The sequence below is a fragment of the Silurus meridionalis genome, chromosome 5 (genome assembly GCF_014805685.1).
Source record: "Silurus meridionalis isolate SWU-2019-XX chromosome 5, ASM1480568v1, whole genome shotgun sequence".
In the NCBI taxonomy this organism is placed as follows: domain Eukaryota; kingdom Metazoa; phylum Chordata; class Actinopteri; order Siluriformes; family Siluridae; genus Silurus; species Silurus meridionalis.
In genome coordinates this window covers 8,656,853-8,676,091 of record NC_060888.1, presented here as the reverse complement: position 1 = coordinate 8,676,091, position 19,239 = coordinate 8,656,853, and the positions used below count along the sequence as shown (strand labels likewise).

Below are 19,239 nucleotides of genomic sequence, written 5' to 3'. Positions count from 1 at the left end.
AATATGTGTACCATTACACCCCTAATATATACACATTGACTACTTTTAATTTCTATAGTATTGTACCTTGAGAACACATAGTAAAACTGTTGCTGAAATGTAAGTGGTGTACTAGAGACCAGAGGCTCTGGAAAAGGGCATCTTCTAAATGCTGTAAATGTAGTTACATTTGTCAGATACTGTACGTGTATATTTAAATATTTAGTTAATATTTACCTACAGATAACTTTATTGTATCAGTGATTACACATTTTGTTGGTTATGCATGTTATTAAACTTATTTATTGTTAGTCTTTGATTATGTGGAATGGGCACCATATAAAAAGTGTGAGCTGTTACTATGGAAACACTAACCTTGTTAAAACAAGCGCATTCATATACTAAACAACACTGCTGTCAGGGCCTGTATTACTGTGAATTTATCAGGACCTTCTGTCCTATAAGGGTCCAGAATTCAGTTAATATGCAATACATTTTGTTTAGTTGTTCATATTCATTTGTGCGTGATGAACAGGGAAAAAAACATGTCTTCTGTGGTGTTTAATACAATCTGAAGGTTAGAACCCACATACTGTACATACTCATCTGTTTAGACCATGCACTGCACACTGCAACATGTTGATTTGAATAGCCATCGTCCCAGAAGGAAGCCTCTTCTGAAGCTGGCTCACAAGAAAGCCTGTTAAAAGTTTGCTGAAAACAACCTGTCCAAGAGCATGAATTACTGGAACACACATTAAGTCACATACTTTCTTCACTAAGATAAAAAAAATACCTCCACCAAAAAATAATTTTAATCACTAAACATCTGTTTTACTGATGTGCCAAGTCTCAAATCAAAATCCCCAGCATGATGCGCACATCCGGCAATTGAAACCTGATGATTTAAGTAATTTAAAACACAGTAGATACTTTAAAACATTTACAAGGATATTTTCTCATGCTATACTATATATTGAGTATGGTTTCACTAACAATAAACATACATTTGCATAAAGCAACCATGTTTGTTCATTGCCATGATTAGAGTATAAAAAATGTGAAACGTATTAATTTAGGGTACATTTAAAATAGATAGAAATGTGCAATTAAATTTGTTATTAAATATGAACTCCTAACAATTATGCGATTAATCATGATTACATATTTTTTTATAGTAAAAGCAATATATTATGTTCACCGTTCACACCCTTCTGTAAATCTCTGTGTATATTAATAGGCATCTGTATATCATGTTTACAGTACATATATATATATATATATATATATATATATATATATATATATATATATATATATATATATATATATATATAAACATACTCATCTGTAATTATATTCATAGTACATATATATTCATCTGTATATTGTGTTCTTAGTACATATATATTTATCTGTATACTACATTTATAGTACATATACATCTGTAAATTACTGTTTATAGTCCTATATTACCATTCTATTTAACTTATGTAAATCATGTAAACACTGTATATACTGCACTTGCTGATATTGCACTCTGGTTAGACCCAAACTGCATTTCGTTGCCTTGTACTTGTACATGTGTAATGACAATAAAGTTGAATCGAATCTAATCTAATCTAGAGAAAGAAAATAGCGTATAACAAAGAGCATATTACAAAAAAAATTGTATTAGAAAGAGCTTATTAATTAAATAATAGATTATTTGACATTACTGCCAAAGCAGCTCATATAGACAATGAATCAATATGTTCTGACCAATTAAATTCATAAATTAATAACACTGTAGTATAAAGAACCACAAAAGAGTTATATATACTACAGAACAAAAGTTTGTGGACACCTGAGTATATGATTCGTTTGTGTATTTCATGTAACATTTAGTCTCCAATTTTCTATCATAATAAACTCTACACTCTTGGGAAGATGTTTGCTAATGGAGATTTGTGCTAATTTGCTAACTTGTAGGGTAAGAAAGTCTAAGGTGCAGTCAGCATTCCAATTCATTTCAAAGGTTTCCAATAAAATTGAGGTCAGAGCTCTATAGCAGGAAATCTTTCAACCCATATAAACCTTCATGGACATTGTCATGCTGGAACAGGTTTGGGTCTTCTACTTCAAGAATTTGGAAAATATACTGCTACTGCATCCAAAGACATCCTACACAATTGTGTGCATCTAACATTGTGGTAACAGTTTGGAGAAGAACCACGTATGGCTGGAAAAGTCAGGTGTCCAAATACTTCTGTCGATATAGTGTACCTCTAATTAGGATGACCTGCATCCTAACTAAACTTAAAACAATGATTTACAAGAAGTTTTTATAATAAGGTTATTAATAATAATTTTTGCTTACAACAAATCAAATTTTTGGGTTTAAAAAAAAAATGAAAGCGAAAAGTGCAGTCACACTTTTAACAAGATTTAAATCTTAAGCACTCTAATCAAAACAGGAGGTGAATGTAATTTTTTTTTTTTTGGTATATGTTAAATTATCCTCAGAGTACATAGAGGGTTTTATTTGCTGCCTGCATGTGCATGCAGATAACTCTTTGCTTCTCACCTCTGAAGCCATAAGAAGACGTTTGAATTTTGAACATTCTGATGATGAAAATGAAAAGAGTTCAATAGACCCAGTTGCTTTAGCGTGTATGAAAGCATTCCAATGCAGATCGAGTGAAATCCATCATAGAGAAAATGTCCCTGTGCTGTCACACAGCTCAGATTGCAATGCAAAGTGTTGAGGGAACTCTGTTATGCAGCAGGAGATCAAAAACAACAGAAGAGGATGCATGTGAGTTCTAAGCTTCAGGTCGTATAAAACACCACAGAAGACATTGTTTATCCCTGATCATCACGTACAAATGAATATGTACAAATCAATAACCTGTATTGCATATTAACTGAATTCTGGAAACTGATTGGACAGAAGGTCCTGGTTAATTCACAGTAATACAGGCCGTGACAGCAGTGCTGTATAGTATATGAATGCACTCGTTCTAACAAGGTTATAGTTTCTATAGTAACAGCTCATACTTTTTATATGGTGCCCATTCCACATAATCAAAGTAATAAAAATAATCAAGTTATCTATTAGAAAATATTTTTAAATACATGTATATTATGTATATTTATGTATATAATGTGTATTCATTTAAATTTTATGGACATAACTTTACATCATGCATATTTGTTTATATAATTATATTTACAGTATGGATGGAAGATGGATCAATTAAGATGTTTTAGGACAGAGGTATTTAGAATTTCTGGTTTCCGTTTTTTTTTTTTTTTTAAAGGTCAATGAAGTGAAGCAAAGAAATGCTGGTAAGAGAACAACTGTTTATAGCAGCTATAACGTAAACAGGAACTTGTTACTAAGACGTTCCACTACATTAAACAAAATGAGGTAGCTATAAAAGCACGACATGTCGGTTGTTAATAAATGAAATTGAAATTGTTGGCCAATTGTTGTGGTGTAAGAGGAATAAAACATTTCAGAACACAGAGTTCTCCCGGCATCGGGAGAAAAACTTTTACCGGTGGCGCACGACGATGACAAAAGATAAACTCCGGAGAGAAATACAGTGGTACCTTGACCTACGAGTTTAATTCGTTCCGTGGACGAGCTCGATCTCAATTTGCTCGCACATCAAAACAAATTTTCCATATTGAAAATACTTAAAATGGCATTAATCCGTTCCAACCCTCAAAATGACACCCCGTTTTTTTGTTTCATGTTATTAAATTGGAAAATACATTTCTAAATAACAAATCTTGTATAAAAACATAATAGAAAGAGTGTGTAAAGATATAATAAGGTTTTATTCAGTGTATTTTCTTAGGAGATGAGACGACTTGACCTAACAAAAATGCTGGTGGGGTGTGTGTGTGTGTGTGTGTGTGTGTGTGTGTGTGTGTGTGTGTGTGTGTGTGTGTGTGTGTGTGTGTGTGTGTGGCGGGGGGGTAGAGGCGATAAGTGGAGGTGGAGGAAAAACTCGTTTTTTACTATCACTCCTGTACACTACGTATCCCTAAACTTTAAAATTTTTACTTTTTCTTCTTTGCTTATCTTAATTTTCGTCACAATCTTCGCTTTCTGGCTTCGATTTGCCATCTAGCAGCGGCGTCTCGAGCTCGTACCTCAATTTTTTGCTTGCGTAACAAAGCAAAAAATCGACCGAGTGACCGTCAGAGCTCGGAAAACTCGTACATTACTGCACTCGTAGGTCAAGGTACCACTGTAGTTGTGAAAGGAAGGAGGAAGACAGTAAACAATGACTTAATTGGTTCGGCTACTGTTTAGATACAAGCCGTTGTAACGCGTTGAGTCTGGGTCAAGGGAGAGCTCACTAACTCCAGTTACAACAGAAATCATATAAGCACAGACAGGTTTCCAAAACGCATGCTTTTTTATTTTTCTTGGCAACAGCGTTACGGGTTAGTCAAAGAAACTTATTAATGAGCATCAGAAAATAATAAGGACATAATCCTTGGTCTCCACACACGCAGTAATTGTCAGCCGACGGCGCGCGCACTTCCGGTAATTCTACTTCCGGTAGCCCAACTTCCGCTTCCAGTGCGGCACCGGCGCGACGCGGCGGCCATCTTTGATGGGTATAAATAGACGCCGGCTCCTGTTATTCCTTGCCAGATTGTTTTTTTGGCCTTTTGTTATGCTCTTTGGGACTATCTTGCCGTTTTTTCCCCTGTGGATTATTTTTGCTTTCACTTTGAAACTCTCCTTTTCCCGTTTTTTGCCCGCAGTTTTTGGACGTTTGTTGGTTATTTTTTCACCTTTTTCTGCTCTTTGTTTTTTTCCATGCTCTTTTATGAGTTGAACATTTGTTCTCTGACTGTTTGTATTGTCTATGTTTCTTCCCTAAAATTAAAGACTGCCTTTTGATATTTTCTGCGTCCTGCATTTGGGTCCTTCCTCTCGCGTTCCTGACAGAACAATCTGGCCAACTATGGACCCCGCGGATGCACAGGATTTAAGGGAGAGTATAGACTCTCTGAAACAGATCTGCGTCACCCATGATCAGCAGCTACGTGAGCTTGGTTCGGCACTTCAGGGTTTCATGCAGCGCGCGACCCAAAATCCCAGTACCTCGGCTGTAGCCACACCCGTCGCCTCACCTGCACCATCAACCGAGATGGAACCTGCTCCGGTCGTGGTCAGTTCCCGTGAACCTCACCTAATGCCACCGGCACGTTTCTCTGGGGAACCAGGACACTGCCGCTCCTTCCTCACTCAGTGCGGCATCATCTTTCAACTTCAACCCTCTTCTTTTCCCACCGAAGTAGCCAAGGTGGCCTATGTGATTTCTCTGCTATCAGGTCCCGCTCTCCAGTGGGCCACCGCTGAGTGGGAGAACCAGACCCCCCACTGCATGTCCTTCTCCGCCTTCTCTGGCGAACTCCGGAAAATTTTCGACTCCGCCTCTCCCCGTCACGATGCGGCTCGCTTACTGTTTTCTGCCACTCAAGGTAGGCGCTCGGTGGCTGAATTTGCCGCTGAGTTCTGCACCGCTGCCACAGATAGCGGATGGAACCCCACTGCCCTTTATGACGCCTTCTATCGTGGTTTGGCTACTGAAGTTAAAGATGAATTAGCCGCCCGGGAACTTCCATCGAGCTTAGATGGCCTCATTGCCCTCGCAACGCGAATTGACAGACGCCTGCAGGAGCGGCGTGTGGAGCACACCCCTCGGCGCTCCGATCGTCACCGCTCTCCACCGCAATACCGACGTCGAACACTCCCTTGTGAGACTACGGTACCAGAACCCCACTCTCCACCCCGTCCTATGGAAATTGGCCGCCGACACCTATCCTTGGATGAAAAGGAGGCGTCGCTCAGAGGCTTGTGTCTCTACTGCGGGGAAGCTGGACACATGGCGGTTTCCTGCCCAGTAAAAGACCAGGCTCGTCGCTGATGGGGAGGTCCTCGCCGAGCCAAATCCTTCCTGCCCTCTCCAAACCACTCCTAGACATCCGCATCCTCTCTGGCGGACAGGAACACCAGCTTGCTGCTTTTGTGGATTCAGGGGCAGACTCAGAGTTCCTGGATCAGGATCTAGTTCAGCAGTTGATGATTGAGACTGAAACCTTGCCAGCCACCCTTCAAGTTCGAGCTCTCGATGGCCATCCCCTTTATCAGGCGACCTGTCGTACGAAGCCCCTCCGGGTCACCATTGCCGATCAACATCAGGAGTGGCTATCCTTTTTGGTCATTTCCTCCCCTCACACCCCGGTAATGCTCGGTTTTCCCTGGTTGCAGAAACACAACCCCCGCCTGGATTGGTCCACGGGTAAGGTCTTAGAGTGGGGAACCTTCTGCCATTCCCACTGTTTAGTTCAGCCATCTGCCTCTGGTACTTTTGAGACCTTGGACCTTGACTCAATTCCCTCTGTGTATCATGACCTTGGTCAGGTATTTAGCAAGGCCCGAGCTTCCTCCTTGCCTGCTCATCGGCCATATGACTGTGCCATCGACCTCCTACTCGGGTCCTCGCCCCCCCGGGGACGTTTGTATCACCTGTCGGGCCCCGAGCAAAAAGCCATGACGCAGTACATTCAGGACTCACTTGCTACTGGCCTTATTCGCCCTTCCTCCTCCCCTGCCGGTGCGGGGTTCTTTTTCGTTGAGAAGAAGGATGGGACTTTACGCCCCTGCATCGATTATCGTGGCCTCAATAGCATCACCATCAAGAACCGCTATCCGCTCCCCTTAATGGACACGGCGTTTGAACAGCTTCAAGGTGCTTCCGTTTTCACTAAACTGGACCTTAGGAACGCATACCATCTCGTTCGCATCCATGAGGGGGATGAGTGGAAGACAGCTTTCAACACCCCGTCTGGTCACTATGAGTATTTGGTCATGCCGTTTGGTCTCACCAACGCGCCAGCGGTTTTCCAGGCTCTTATCAATGACGTGCTGCGTGATATGTTGAACCGCTATGTTTTTGTGTATCTGGATGACATCTTGGTGTTCTCCCGGTCTCTGGATGAGCATGTCGGCCACGTTCGTTTGGTACTCCAGCGCCTCCTCCAGAATGGCCTGTATGTCAAGGCGGAGAAATGTGAGTTCCATGTCTCTAGCACCTCCTTTCTGGGATTCACTCTTGCTGCGGGGAGCATAAGTATGGATCCTGCCAGGATCAGGGCAGTCAAGGAATGGCCCACACCTTCCTCTAGGAAGCAGCTGCAGAGGTTCCTGGGGTTCTCCAATTTTTTCCGGAGGTTTATTAGAGGCTACAGTTCGGTTGCCGCCCCTCTTCACCAACTGACCTCCTTCCGTCGGTCCTTTTCATGGTCTCCTGAAGCGGAACGATTGTTCATCAGACTCAAAGACCTCTTCACCTCTGCCCCAGTCCTGGTTTTTCCCGATCCCTCTCGCCAGTTCATCGTGGAAGTCGATGCCTCTGACCTAGGGGTAGGCGCTGTACTGTCTCAGAGGGGCGCTTCTGATAATAAGTTGCACCCTTGTGCCTTCTTCTCCCGCCGTCTTAACCAAGCCGAACGCAATTACCCCATTGGTGAGCGGGAGCTCCTGGCTGTCAAGCTTGCCCTGGAAGAATGGCGTCACTGGTTAGAGGGGGCCGAGACCCCTTTCTTGGTCTGGACTGATCACCGCAACCTGGAGTATCTACGCACCGCCAAGCGCCTCAATCCTCGCCAGGCTCGCTGGGGACTTTTTTTCGGCAGGTTCAATTTCTCTCTTTCCTACCGCCCAGGATCTAAGAATGGGAAGCCTGACGCTCTTTCAGGTTACACTCCCTGTGGAGGAAGAAGATCCCACCTTCACACCCATACTTCCTCCTTCAGTTACCGTGCGTGCCCTGGACCTTGACCTCGAGGCTAGGGTTAAACTTGCCGCTATAGGCCAGCCAGCTCCCGAGGGTTGCCCTACTGACAGACTCTTTGTTCCCGAGCAGCTGCGGTCCCAAGTCCTCCAGTGGTGTCACGGCTCGCCTCTGTTTTGCCATCCCGGGTTTCCTCGAACTCTGTCCGTCCTCCAACAGCGGTTCTGGTGGCCCACGGTCCGAAAAGATGTCCGTGAATTTGTTGCCGCCTGTCCCACCTGCACGCAACACAAGAATCGAAGGGCCGTTCGTGGGATTGCTACGTCCACTTCCTGTGCCTAGACGCCCCTGGTCTCACATTGCCCTGGATTTTGTTACCGGGCTCCCGCCGTCTGCCGGCAGCACTGTCATTCTTACCGTGGTGGACCGATTCTCGAAGATGGTTCATTTCATTCCCCTGGCCAAACTGCCTTCCGCTAAGGAGACGGCTGCGCTCCTTCTCCTGCACGTTTTCCGTCTGCACGGTCTTCCTCGCAACATCCTCTCTGACCGGGGTCCTCAATTCACTGCTGGGTTTTGGAAGGAATTTTTTCGCCTTCTAGGGGTCTCGATCAGCCTCTCCTCTGGGTTCCACCCGCAAACCAATGGCCAGACTGAGAGGCTCAATCAAGAGCTGGAGACCGGACTCCGTGTCCTCTGCGCCCAAGATGCCTCCTCATGGTCCTCCAAGCTGTTGTGGGTTGAGTATGCCCATAATTCATTGCCTACTGCTGCCACTGGATTGTCTCCCTTTCAGACGGTTTATGGTTATCAACCCCTCTATTCTCTACCCATTAGGCTGAGGCTTCTGTCCCATCCGCATTGGCTTAGTTTCGGCGCTGTCGACTCAGTTGGAGGAGGGCCCGTACGGCACTTCTTAGAGCTTCCCAAAGCTATGCTCGTTGGGCCAACCGGAGACGCCGTCCTGCACCCCGTTACCAGGTTGGTCAGAAGGCGTGGCTTTCCACTCGGGACCTTCCTCTCAAGGCTGTGTGTCGTAAGCTCGCTCCACGGTTTCTGGGACCGTTCCCCATCTCCAAGGTCATTAACCCGGTTGCTGTGCGCCTCAGACTGCCCAGGGCCCTTCGGATCCATCCTACGTTCCACGTTTCTCGACTTCGACCTGTCCGGGCCTGTTCCTTGGTGCTTTCCGCCGGGCCCACGCCCCCGCCCGGGTCGTCGACGGGGGTCCCGCTTATACGGTGCGTCGTTTGCTCCGCTCCCGCCGTCGGGGTAGGGGCTTCCAATATCTGGTGGACTGGGAGGGCTATGGCCCGGAGGAGCGCTCCTGGGTTCCTGCGCGGCATATTCTGGACCGTGACCTCATTTCTCGGTTTCACCGGGACCATCCTGAGCAGCCTGGAGGGTCGTCTGGAGCCGCCTTGGGGAGGGGGGTACTGTCAGCCGACGGCGCGCGCACTTCCGGTAATTCTACTTCCGGTAGCCCAACTTCCACTTCCGGTGCGGCACCGGCGCGACGCGGCGGCCATCTTTGATGGGTATAAATAGACGCCGGCTCCTGTTATTCCTTCCAGATTGTTTTTTTTGGCCTTTTGTTATGCTCTTTGGGACTATCTTGCTGTTTTTTCCCCTGTGGATTATTTTTGCTTTCACTTTGAAACTCTCCTTTTCCCGTTTTTTGCCCGCAGTTTTTGGACGTTTGTTGGTTATTTTTTCACCTTTTTCTGCTCTTTGGTTTTTTCCATGCTCTTTTATGAGTTGAACATTTGTTCTCTGACTGTTTGTATTGTCTATGTTTCTTCCCTAAAATTAAAGACTGCCTTTTGATATTTTCTGCGTCCTGCATTTGGGTCCTTCCTCTCGCGTTCCTGACAGTAATACCGGAAGAATGCAGTGGCAGGCTTTTCCCAAAATACCGCTATGCTCCTAAAAGAAGCGCAACATATTGCATTTAGTGTCTTTCTTAAAGTCTGTGTAAAGTTCATTAGTTTCAGTATAGACAGGTGCGGCTTATTTATGTTAAAAATAAAAATCTTTGTCAAATTCAGTGTGTGCAGCTTATATAAGGGTGCGCTTTATAGTCCGGAAATTACGGTGTGTGTGTGTATATATATGTATATATATATATATATATATATATATATATATATATATATATATATATATATATAGTGACGTTAACAGTAACTCATAAGCAAGTAACTCCATGTTTGATTATATAACCTACTGTACATGTTGATACTAATGCACAAAAACAAAGTGATTTTGAAGATAATCCACCTTTAAAATTATAAACTAATAAGTGCTTACAGAGCTCCTTTGCATGAAATATAGGGAAAAAAGCAAGCCCTTTGATAAAACTCTACCACTGCTAATAAACAGCCAAGAGTCGTAGGTTCCATTAAGCATTGAAACAGCAAACACTGCCATTTTAGTTGCATAACAGTCCAATGAAAAGGTCACTAGAAGGTAAGATGCTCCATATTCCAGTCACTGAAGGATGAGTTGAACTTAAATTGTATACATTCTGAGACATCGTTTTCATTTAAGCTTGTACCCTAGAGCAAAGAAATGAAGGCTCGTTAATACACCAACATTTTGATAGACGAGCCCTGAGAGAACACTCCAAAAATGAAGCTTTTCTTGCTCTTGCACCGCTAATGTACCTGTACCCTCTTAGGCAGTGTTTATTCTGGTATCATGCAGTTTTTATCCCGGCAGTAACAGTTTTTATATTATATATATTTTTTTTATATTATTATTGCTATTATTATTATTTAGAACATAACTGTAGTTTTAGATTTCCAACCATAAACATTTATAAAGCTAGTAAAACACAAATATTGGATGACAAATTCATTTAAATTTAAAACAAATGTGAATTCATCAAAAAAAATTGTTAATAAATTCAAGCATTTAACAGTTTATGTAGCAAAAAAAAAAAAAAAAAAAAGACCAAATGAAAATTCCTTCAATACGGACAAACCTATCTAGTATTTCCAATTTTGATGAGATTACAATAGTCCAAATAAAAGATTGTTAAACCCACCTCTAGACATTGTTTATGCATTTTTATTTCATTGAAATGGAATTTTTTTTTCAGGAACAAAGCAAAATGGCCATCTCAGCCACACCAAAGTCCCACTCTAGGGCCCCTGAGCAAGGCTCTTAATCCAGTAGTTGCTCAGTTTGTATAAATGAGATAAATATAAGTTGCTCTAAGTAAGGGCATCTGCCAAATACTGTTAAAGCAAATTTTTGTACAGGTGAGAGCTTTGTGGAGGCAACTTAGAATTCATATAAATCATGTCATTATGGAGTTTGTTTTATGCATAGTTAAATTATTATGCTGAATGTCTGAACCCATGCGGCTCCATTCACACCTGCCATTTACATGCGCTTTGTACAGGTGTGAAATGCATAATTTCGGTTAAATACGGTTATTTAAACCACATTCAGAGGTGGCCTGGAATGGATGTGGCCATATCGTATTTGTTGTGTGAATATAATTCTAAACATTGATTTCTTAGTGAGGTCATAGCTTCATTGTTTTTCATACCACTTCTATACGGATGACACTTCCCTTTTTCCAACAATCATGTTTCCGCTCAGATCTCAGCACGTCTGACAGACATCTCATCATGGCTGGCAGCACATCAGCTGAAAATGAATCCCAGCTACACTGAACGCCTGTTCATCCCAGGTGATTCATCCCTATGTCAGGATCTTGTGATCTTCCTGGCCAACTGTTTCATCTTACCTTCAGTCACTGCATGCAGCCTTGGAGTTACCATGGACAATCAACTGTGCTTCTCCTTTCACGTTGCTAACCTGACATGCTCATGTCAATTTATTTTTTACATCATCAGAAAGATTCTTCCTTTTTATATCTACACAGGTTACTCTAGTGCTTAGATTGTCCCTTGTCATTTCCAGATTGGACTACTGCAACTCACTCCTGGCAGGGTCTCTGAGCTACATTTAATATCGACAACTGATCCAGAATGCAAATCCATTTTTTTTTTTTTTTTTTTTTTACATATAGATTTACAGCATTTCACAGCGACTTACAGAAGGGTTTTAAAATCTTTATCAATAAATCTACCCTGACACTGGTTTACTAGTTCATAGACAACCAGTCTCTAAAATGTGGGAGAGCTGATAGTAAGGAATGTACCATGATAATAACTTTTTTTGATTATTATTAATTATGTAAAATTGATCCTGTATTTAGGATGGTTCCATTGCTGATTCTTATTAAAGTGCAAGGCAACTGTTTTATTTATTTCGGTTCCTACAGTAATTTGTTTGCCTTTATTTCATTACTGCATCTCTGTGTTTTGTGAAATTAAATGGTCCAAATGGTCAAACGTTTCCTGTCAATATAAAAAGAAAGAATAATAATCCACGATAAAATGTTTGCAACTACTTCAAACTGGAAAAAGTCAAAAGAAGATATCAAAGAAACGCTGCCATTTCTGTTCATTAGAAAAAGGCAAATGATCAATAACAAAGGTTTTACTTAAAAATAATTGGCCGCTTCTGTTGCTTCTGCTTCTAATTAATTTATTTAAAGACCCTGTAGGTTTCAAACTACAGGCTTAAATTTCCACTTCGCATTGAAGTTGCTTGTCATGTACAGTAAATGCATGGTGTTTGATTCGAAACGTGTATGCTCACACATACAGTACATAATGACAACAGGCTTCGAAAGGTTTGCTCTAGCACTACAATTAGTTATAATGAAAAAGTGAAACAAATTTAAATCCCAAATTAATATTAAACACAGTGTGTTCTTAATAAATGATGCAAATGTTATTACTAGACACATAATTAAAACTATTGAAAACAATGATGCAACATATTTTATTTAGCCCCATTGGTTCTCTTCCAAATATAAAAGACTCTTTAACTCCAATTCTTTCGGCTAAAAGTCTGACACATCAAACCTCTGACAGTATCTGCTTGACAATGCACTATGAATGCAGCTGCCATGTGGCACAGAAAAAGAAAATCCATACACAAATAGGTGTTCTTATTTGGCAAATGACTTCGGTTCAGAGGATTGCTGCAAGCTGGATGGTGAAATTTACTGAATTTAATTTGTAGCAGGTTTGTGCCAGCTAGTCAGCTGGGGGGGATAATCCACTTTATGCTGAAATTCTCTTTCTTTTTTTATGTTAGAATGGGTAACCCCATTCAATGATAATGGCAATTTAGCAATCACAGCAACTCCAGAAAGGATTTGAGCAAGGCATTTGCATTTACATTTATGGCATTTAGTACATGCCCTTTTAAAAAGCGACTTACAATTATCTCATTTATTATCTCATTTATATAACTAAGCAGTTAAAAATTAAGGACCTTACTTACTAAAGGCTCAGCTTAGTGGTGCTAGGATTAAAACACATGACCTTACCTCAAAACAGAACTTCAACACTTAGCTACCACCTCTAGAGACAAAAAAAGAGCAAACGGGAAATGGACTTCTTCATGACCATTTTACATGCACACAGTAATGTTGATTTCTCTGCCAAGCCCCATGAAAGGCTGCAAATGGCTTAGAATCACAAGCACCAATGTTACACAACTGCTAAAAAACTGCAAGTAAGCAGCAGCTCTAATAACATCCTTGGCAACCATGGTTACTGCTACTCATTTAATGACATAATGTCAAGGAACCTATTATTGATTAAACTGCCATTTTCCCAAACAAATCATTAGTTGTTTTTTTTAGTTTTTTTTTTGGAATGTGTGGTATGACTGAACTTCAATGTCATGAATCACTACTTGTCTTAAACAGGCAGCTTACAAAAGCTAAACGGCTCACCTTGAAGCGCAAGAGCAGCAGCCATTGTTAATTTTTAATACGTACGGAAACAGTAATTATGTCTCCCCCACAGGAGCTGAAAATTGACATGCTCTGGAGAAGCAGTGACTAATTATATTTGTGAAGAGCAGCGATACAAGATACTTCTGTGTGACTGGGCCTTATTACACATTATTATAGAGACACTGCAACCCATGACTTGACTTCACTAAGGTTATAGGGTTACAAACAATTATTTAATTATTAATGCAGCTAATTATTGCTTACACCTAAACCTATCCCTAACATTTCCAAAAAACAAAAACATTCAACCTTTTGAATTTTTGGAGCATTTAAGGGTTAAGGGCCTTGCTCAAGGGTCCAGCTTGGTGATGCTGGGATGCTTGGTGGTGCTGGGATTTGAACTTTGAATTACAGCCTGAACCTAACCCTAACATTTACAAAAAAAATTCAATTTTTTGGGTTTTTAAAAAGTATATAAAATATCTAATAATATAATATATAACAAATATATAAAGATCTTTCAAATACAATAGATTTATAGCATTTAGCAGATGCCCTTGTTGAAAGCAACTTACAACTGAGTAGTTGAGGGTTAAAGGGCCTTGCTCAAGGGCCCATTAATGGCAGCATGCTGGTGCTGAGATTTCAATATGTGACCTTACAATCCAGAGTCCATTGCCTTAAGCACTGAGCTACCACCTCCCTGCTATACTAAACTATACTAGACTATACTATACTATACTATACTGTACTATACTATACTATACTATACTATACACTAAAAAGCCTGGTTGGGGAAAAAATATTTGAAGGCAATTTACACTCACAGCAATTATCTAATCAGCCAATTATGTGGTAATAGTGTGATGCAAAAAATCATGCCGTTGCTGACCAGCAGCCACATCAAACATCAGAATAAAGACAAACTGTAATGTATATGACTTTCACCATGGCGATGATGGTGGTAGCAGATGGTAGCAGTTTTAAATATTTCAGAAACCACTAATCTCGTAGGAATTCTCAATCACAATCTTTATGGTTGCACCTTTACATCAGCCAAGAAAAGAAAGCTGAGACTGCAATGGGCACTGATTGATCAAAACTGGACAGCTGACGACTGAAAAAACATAACCTAGTCTGATTAATATAAATTTTTGCTGAGGCACAAAGATGTTGAACAACAACAGCATGAATCCATAGACCCAACCTGCCTTGTGTCAACAGTCCAAACTGGCAAAGGTGGTATAATGGTGTGTGGAATGTTTTCTTGGCCCATTTTTTGGCATGTTAATACCAATCACTGTTGGAATGCCTAGCTGAGTATTGTTTCTGATCATGTGCATCCCTTCCTGGCCACTATTTTGGATCTTCCAATGGCCACACCTAAGCTGATGCTATATCACAAAATTAAAGGTTGTCTCCAACTGGTTTAATGTACATGACAATGAGTTGAATATTCTTTGAGTCACCTGATCTGAATGCACCCCTGAAAAATTGCATGATGCATGTGAATCATATCAACATGAAGCACAATTTTAAAAGGATGATCAACATCTTGTGGAATCCATGCCACAAAGAATTAAGATGTATTAAAAGAAAAAGCGAAGCTTTAGCCAAGATTAGTACAGTGTCCCTAATAAGAGGCTGAGTAAGTGTAGGTTTCTTACCAGACTCAAAATTTAGTAGCCTCTAAATCTCCATATGCCACATCCTAGCATGTGGGTCTCGCCAGTGTCCCGACTTTTATAATTAAACATTAAACCTGTAATGAATTCTCATTCATCTAAATGAGGAAAGGCTCAGATCTAAAGCTTTGCAAATGGGGCCCCAGGAGAGAGAGGGCTGACCCTTTGAAGCAATAATTACTGTTTCCATCAGATAGGAATAACACAAGAAAACTGCAGAGGAAGAAAAAAAAAAGAGGCAGGATAGAACTGAGGTCTTCGTTACTTTCAGTAAAAGTATTCAGTGACATTTGAAGCCATATAACCTAGATTGAAAGATGATGGTATCATCGAAACATAATTATCACAGTCGAGTTCAAAGTGCTTTATAGTACAAGGACAGGAACAGCAAACTTTAAAATAACTATGCTATAAAGAAAAGGTGCACTGTTAATCACAAGATTGGCAAATAATTTATGCAAAAAACAAACAATGCAATTAAATGGTAAAATATTATTTATGCTGACACACAAAACTAATTTGCTACGTCTCTAATAACTATGCAATTATTAAACTATACAGTATAAATTAAAATGTATCGACCATAAGAGATATGGTACTTATTTGAAAATTAAGAACAATGAAAAATATTTCAGAATCGATTAAAAGAAAATCTGCATTGTTTGTAAGACGGTGCTGGGAAATGCCTTTTTTTGTAATGAGTTGTCTCGATTTTAAAACGGATTGTCCACACGAGAGCATTCTGAGAATAAGTACTACTCTGCATAATGTAATATCATTTTTATTTTGCACATTTTATTTACACTTTCATTTACATTTACCAGTGAAGCTGAAATTGGTTTTTTTTTTATTCAAAGAACAATGTATTTGCAGCTATTATTCAGAAATACATCCCTGATGCCATGTTAGAACAGCAGAAAGACAGAAAAAAGTGTTCTGAAGAAATGAATGCTCTGCAGCACACTAGGGTGTTTATGACACATTGCAGCTTGAGACATACCAGATCGGTCACTTATCTGTCAGATAGAGCTGGCTCTAATAATTTAAATAAGATGGCGTGCCAAACAGAACCAATTTATATGCTAAGCCATTGAGCTTCCTCCTTTTTTCACAGCTACATTCTCTGATTGTTTCTGTCTTAATGTAAAATATTAATATATATAATATTTAATATGAATGAATAATTAATATTATTTAGAATATTTCTATAGTTTGATTGTTATAATTTAATCAATGCAATTGATATGAAACAATAACAGTTACATCCACTTTGTTTTTAAACTTCACTTGTCCATAGACAAAATTGCAGTAATGAACCATAATGTATATGATTTAAATCAGAGAAATCATTAAGTCTTACTTTAATTACATTTATACACAAATCAGAACATCAGCAGTATGAGTGCTATTTTCTGTAATGAAAAAATAATAATAATTTTTGTGAATGCCAATACTTATGTAAATGCTCATATGAACGATCTGTCTGTATCTGCTTGATAAACGAGGCCCAGTGTGTTAATTCTCAGTGAATCCTAACCTGCCAGCTTTTCTATTACCGATAATAATTGTACATTCAGACCAAGCTTAATGGAAATCAACGCCTTTACCAGGAGAATCTTTAAAAAAAAAACAGTGACTTATTGCATTAGAGCTGTGTATGCCACTGCCATTAGAGTTGTATTATCTCCCCCCCCCCCACCCCACTTCTTTATATAATCTAACTCCCTGAGCCTCAGTAATTCACTGCTCATTCTTCTAAGTTGCCTAATTAAAAGACTGCTCATTCTACAGAATTTATATTATGTTATTTTATTATTTTTTTATTTATTTTTTCTTTAAATTATTCACTCTGCCTTGAATTTCAACGACATCTGCATCGTATAAACAAGGAAACAGTTTGGTTCATAGAATAAAAAAACTCTTTATACAATTTCTTGTCTCTGGCACTACATGTCATAAAGGCTTATTTATAAAAAAAATAACTAAATCATTATTTAAATATTGCATAACCCTGGCATCAGAGTATATTATTTGCATGCTTTGACCTGGTTAAGTATTTGGCAAAGTTTATCAGCGGATAAAATATTTAGAGCGAGCCATCAAGTCATAATTGTTGCTCTTGAGACGCAGTTAAATGCATTTTTGAGGGTTTTTTACTGTTTGTTCACAGAGGAAATATTTTTTGTGATAACTGTGATATTTTCTTCAGATTGCAAGAAAAAAAAATTTGCCCAGGCATGTTTAATTTAGCAATTTTCAACAAGCTATCAACAACAACAACAACAATAGCAACAACAAAAAATTGGTGGAGGGGAAAAAAATTCAGACATAATTATTGAGCTTTTGGTCTGTACTGCTGCAAGCAAACGATACAGATGACACATATAAACCCCTACACATACATAACGAGCTTTTTATGAATATATTTCCAATGGAATAAGATCCTGCTTTCAGAATTTTACACAAAACCCCAGTTCTCATTGTGTTGTGCAGTGTGAAAAAGAAAGAAAAATGGAAATTGTGAATATCCTGATATGTGCTCAAGCATGTGCTCATTGTGCCCAAGTCAAAGCCACACAGTTTGCACAGAGCCTGGCTATTAAATACGAACAGATTGCTTCTTTGTGTTATACATATATATATATATATATATATATATATATATATATATATATATAGAGAGAGAGAGAGAGAGAGAGAGAGAGAGAGAGAGAGAGAGAGAGAGATGAGAGCTTTTTGGTAACACACATCAGCTGTATGTTCACAGATGCAAAAATAAAGCTTCCAAAGAAAAAAACACAATACCTACTGTGCAAATGGAGCAGGCTTGATTATGTTTTGTAGCTGTTTTGCTGCATCTGGCATGGGGAACTTTGAATTTGTGCAATGAAATGACACAATGAAATCTCACAACTTCTAAACCATTCTGTAGTGAAACATACTGCCCAGCATCAGAAAGCTCCATCTTGGCTGAAGCTCATGGATCCTCCAAGTGGATAACGACCCAAAACATACAGCTAAGAACACAAGAATGGCTAAGAACAAAACAAAACACTGGATGTTTCTATAATGGCCTTCTGTGAGCTCGGATCTGAAAAAATCGAATGTCTATGGAAAGAGTTCAAACATGCAACCTGGAGAAAACAAAAATTAAACCTGGGACAGCTGCAACTGTGGTTGACAGGTGCAGAAGTTTAATTGAGAGCTACAGATTCTTTTTTTTGCATTGATTGCTTCATAGGTTGTGCAGCAAAATATTTGGTTATGGGTTTCATCATTTTTGTCCATACCACTTGTTTTATTAAATCAGAAATCAATAGAAAATATGATTTTTATTAAATATGGAAGAAACAATAATAGATGCCAATTACTTTTGTCTGTTTTGAAGACAAATTGTATACACTTTACCAAAAATTCAATGTTTCAAAATGGTGATAGTACACATGACACAATATATTATATTAATATATTATATACTAATGTATACTTAATAATATTTTGATACCAAAATCGTATTACCTCTTTATGAAAACATCTTTAAAACCAAAAAAATGGCTTACCTAAGACGCCGACCCGGAAGTTGAGCGTGATGACGATGACGTTTCCGTAGCTGGCCAACACACTGCCGTCGATCATGTTCCCTGTGCCCTCCATGTAGGAGCCTCCATGAATGTAGACCATCACAGGTTTGGCGCCGGTGTCTCGTATGTCTGCAAGAGTGGCCACGGTTAAACCTGCTTTCTCAGCCCTAACACACAGCAAAGAAAAGCTCAACACTCGACCCTCCCAGATACCAGCCACACTTACATGGCTGCCTGAGCTACCTCTTCTTAAAAAAAAAAAACAACAAAAAAAATTCATTCTCGTATAGCAAACAGATATGAACAGATGAAGCCATACGCAAGGTCAAAATTTAATTGCTTGCTTTGTCGAG

The 19,239-nt window shown here is 39.8% G+C and overlaps 1 protein-coding gene across 2 annotated transcripts in view; it reads right to left on the bottom strand.

Annotated features, from left to right (window-relative positions):
* The window catches only part of nlgn3a (neuroligin 3a), a 178,366-nt gene that overhangs the window by 89,221 nt on the left and 69,906 nt on the right, over window positions 1-19,239 (bottom strand). For both annotated transcript variants that reach the window (XM_046849567.1, XM_046849568.1), the window contains one exon: window positions 18,866-19,015. In XM_046849567.1, coding sequence (XP_046705523.1) covers window positions 18,866-19,015 — 150 coding nt within the window. The remainder of the gene's footprint in view (window positions 1-18,865; window positions 19,016-19,239) is intronic.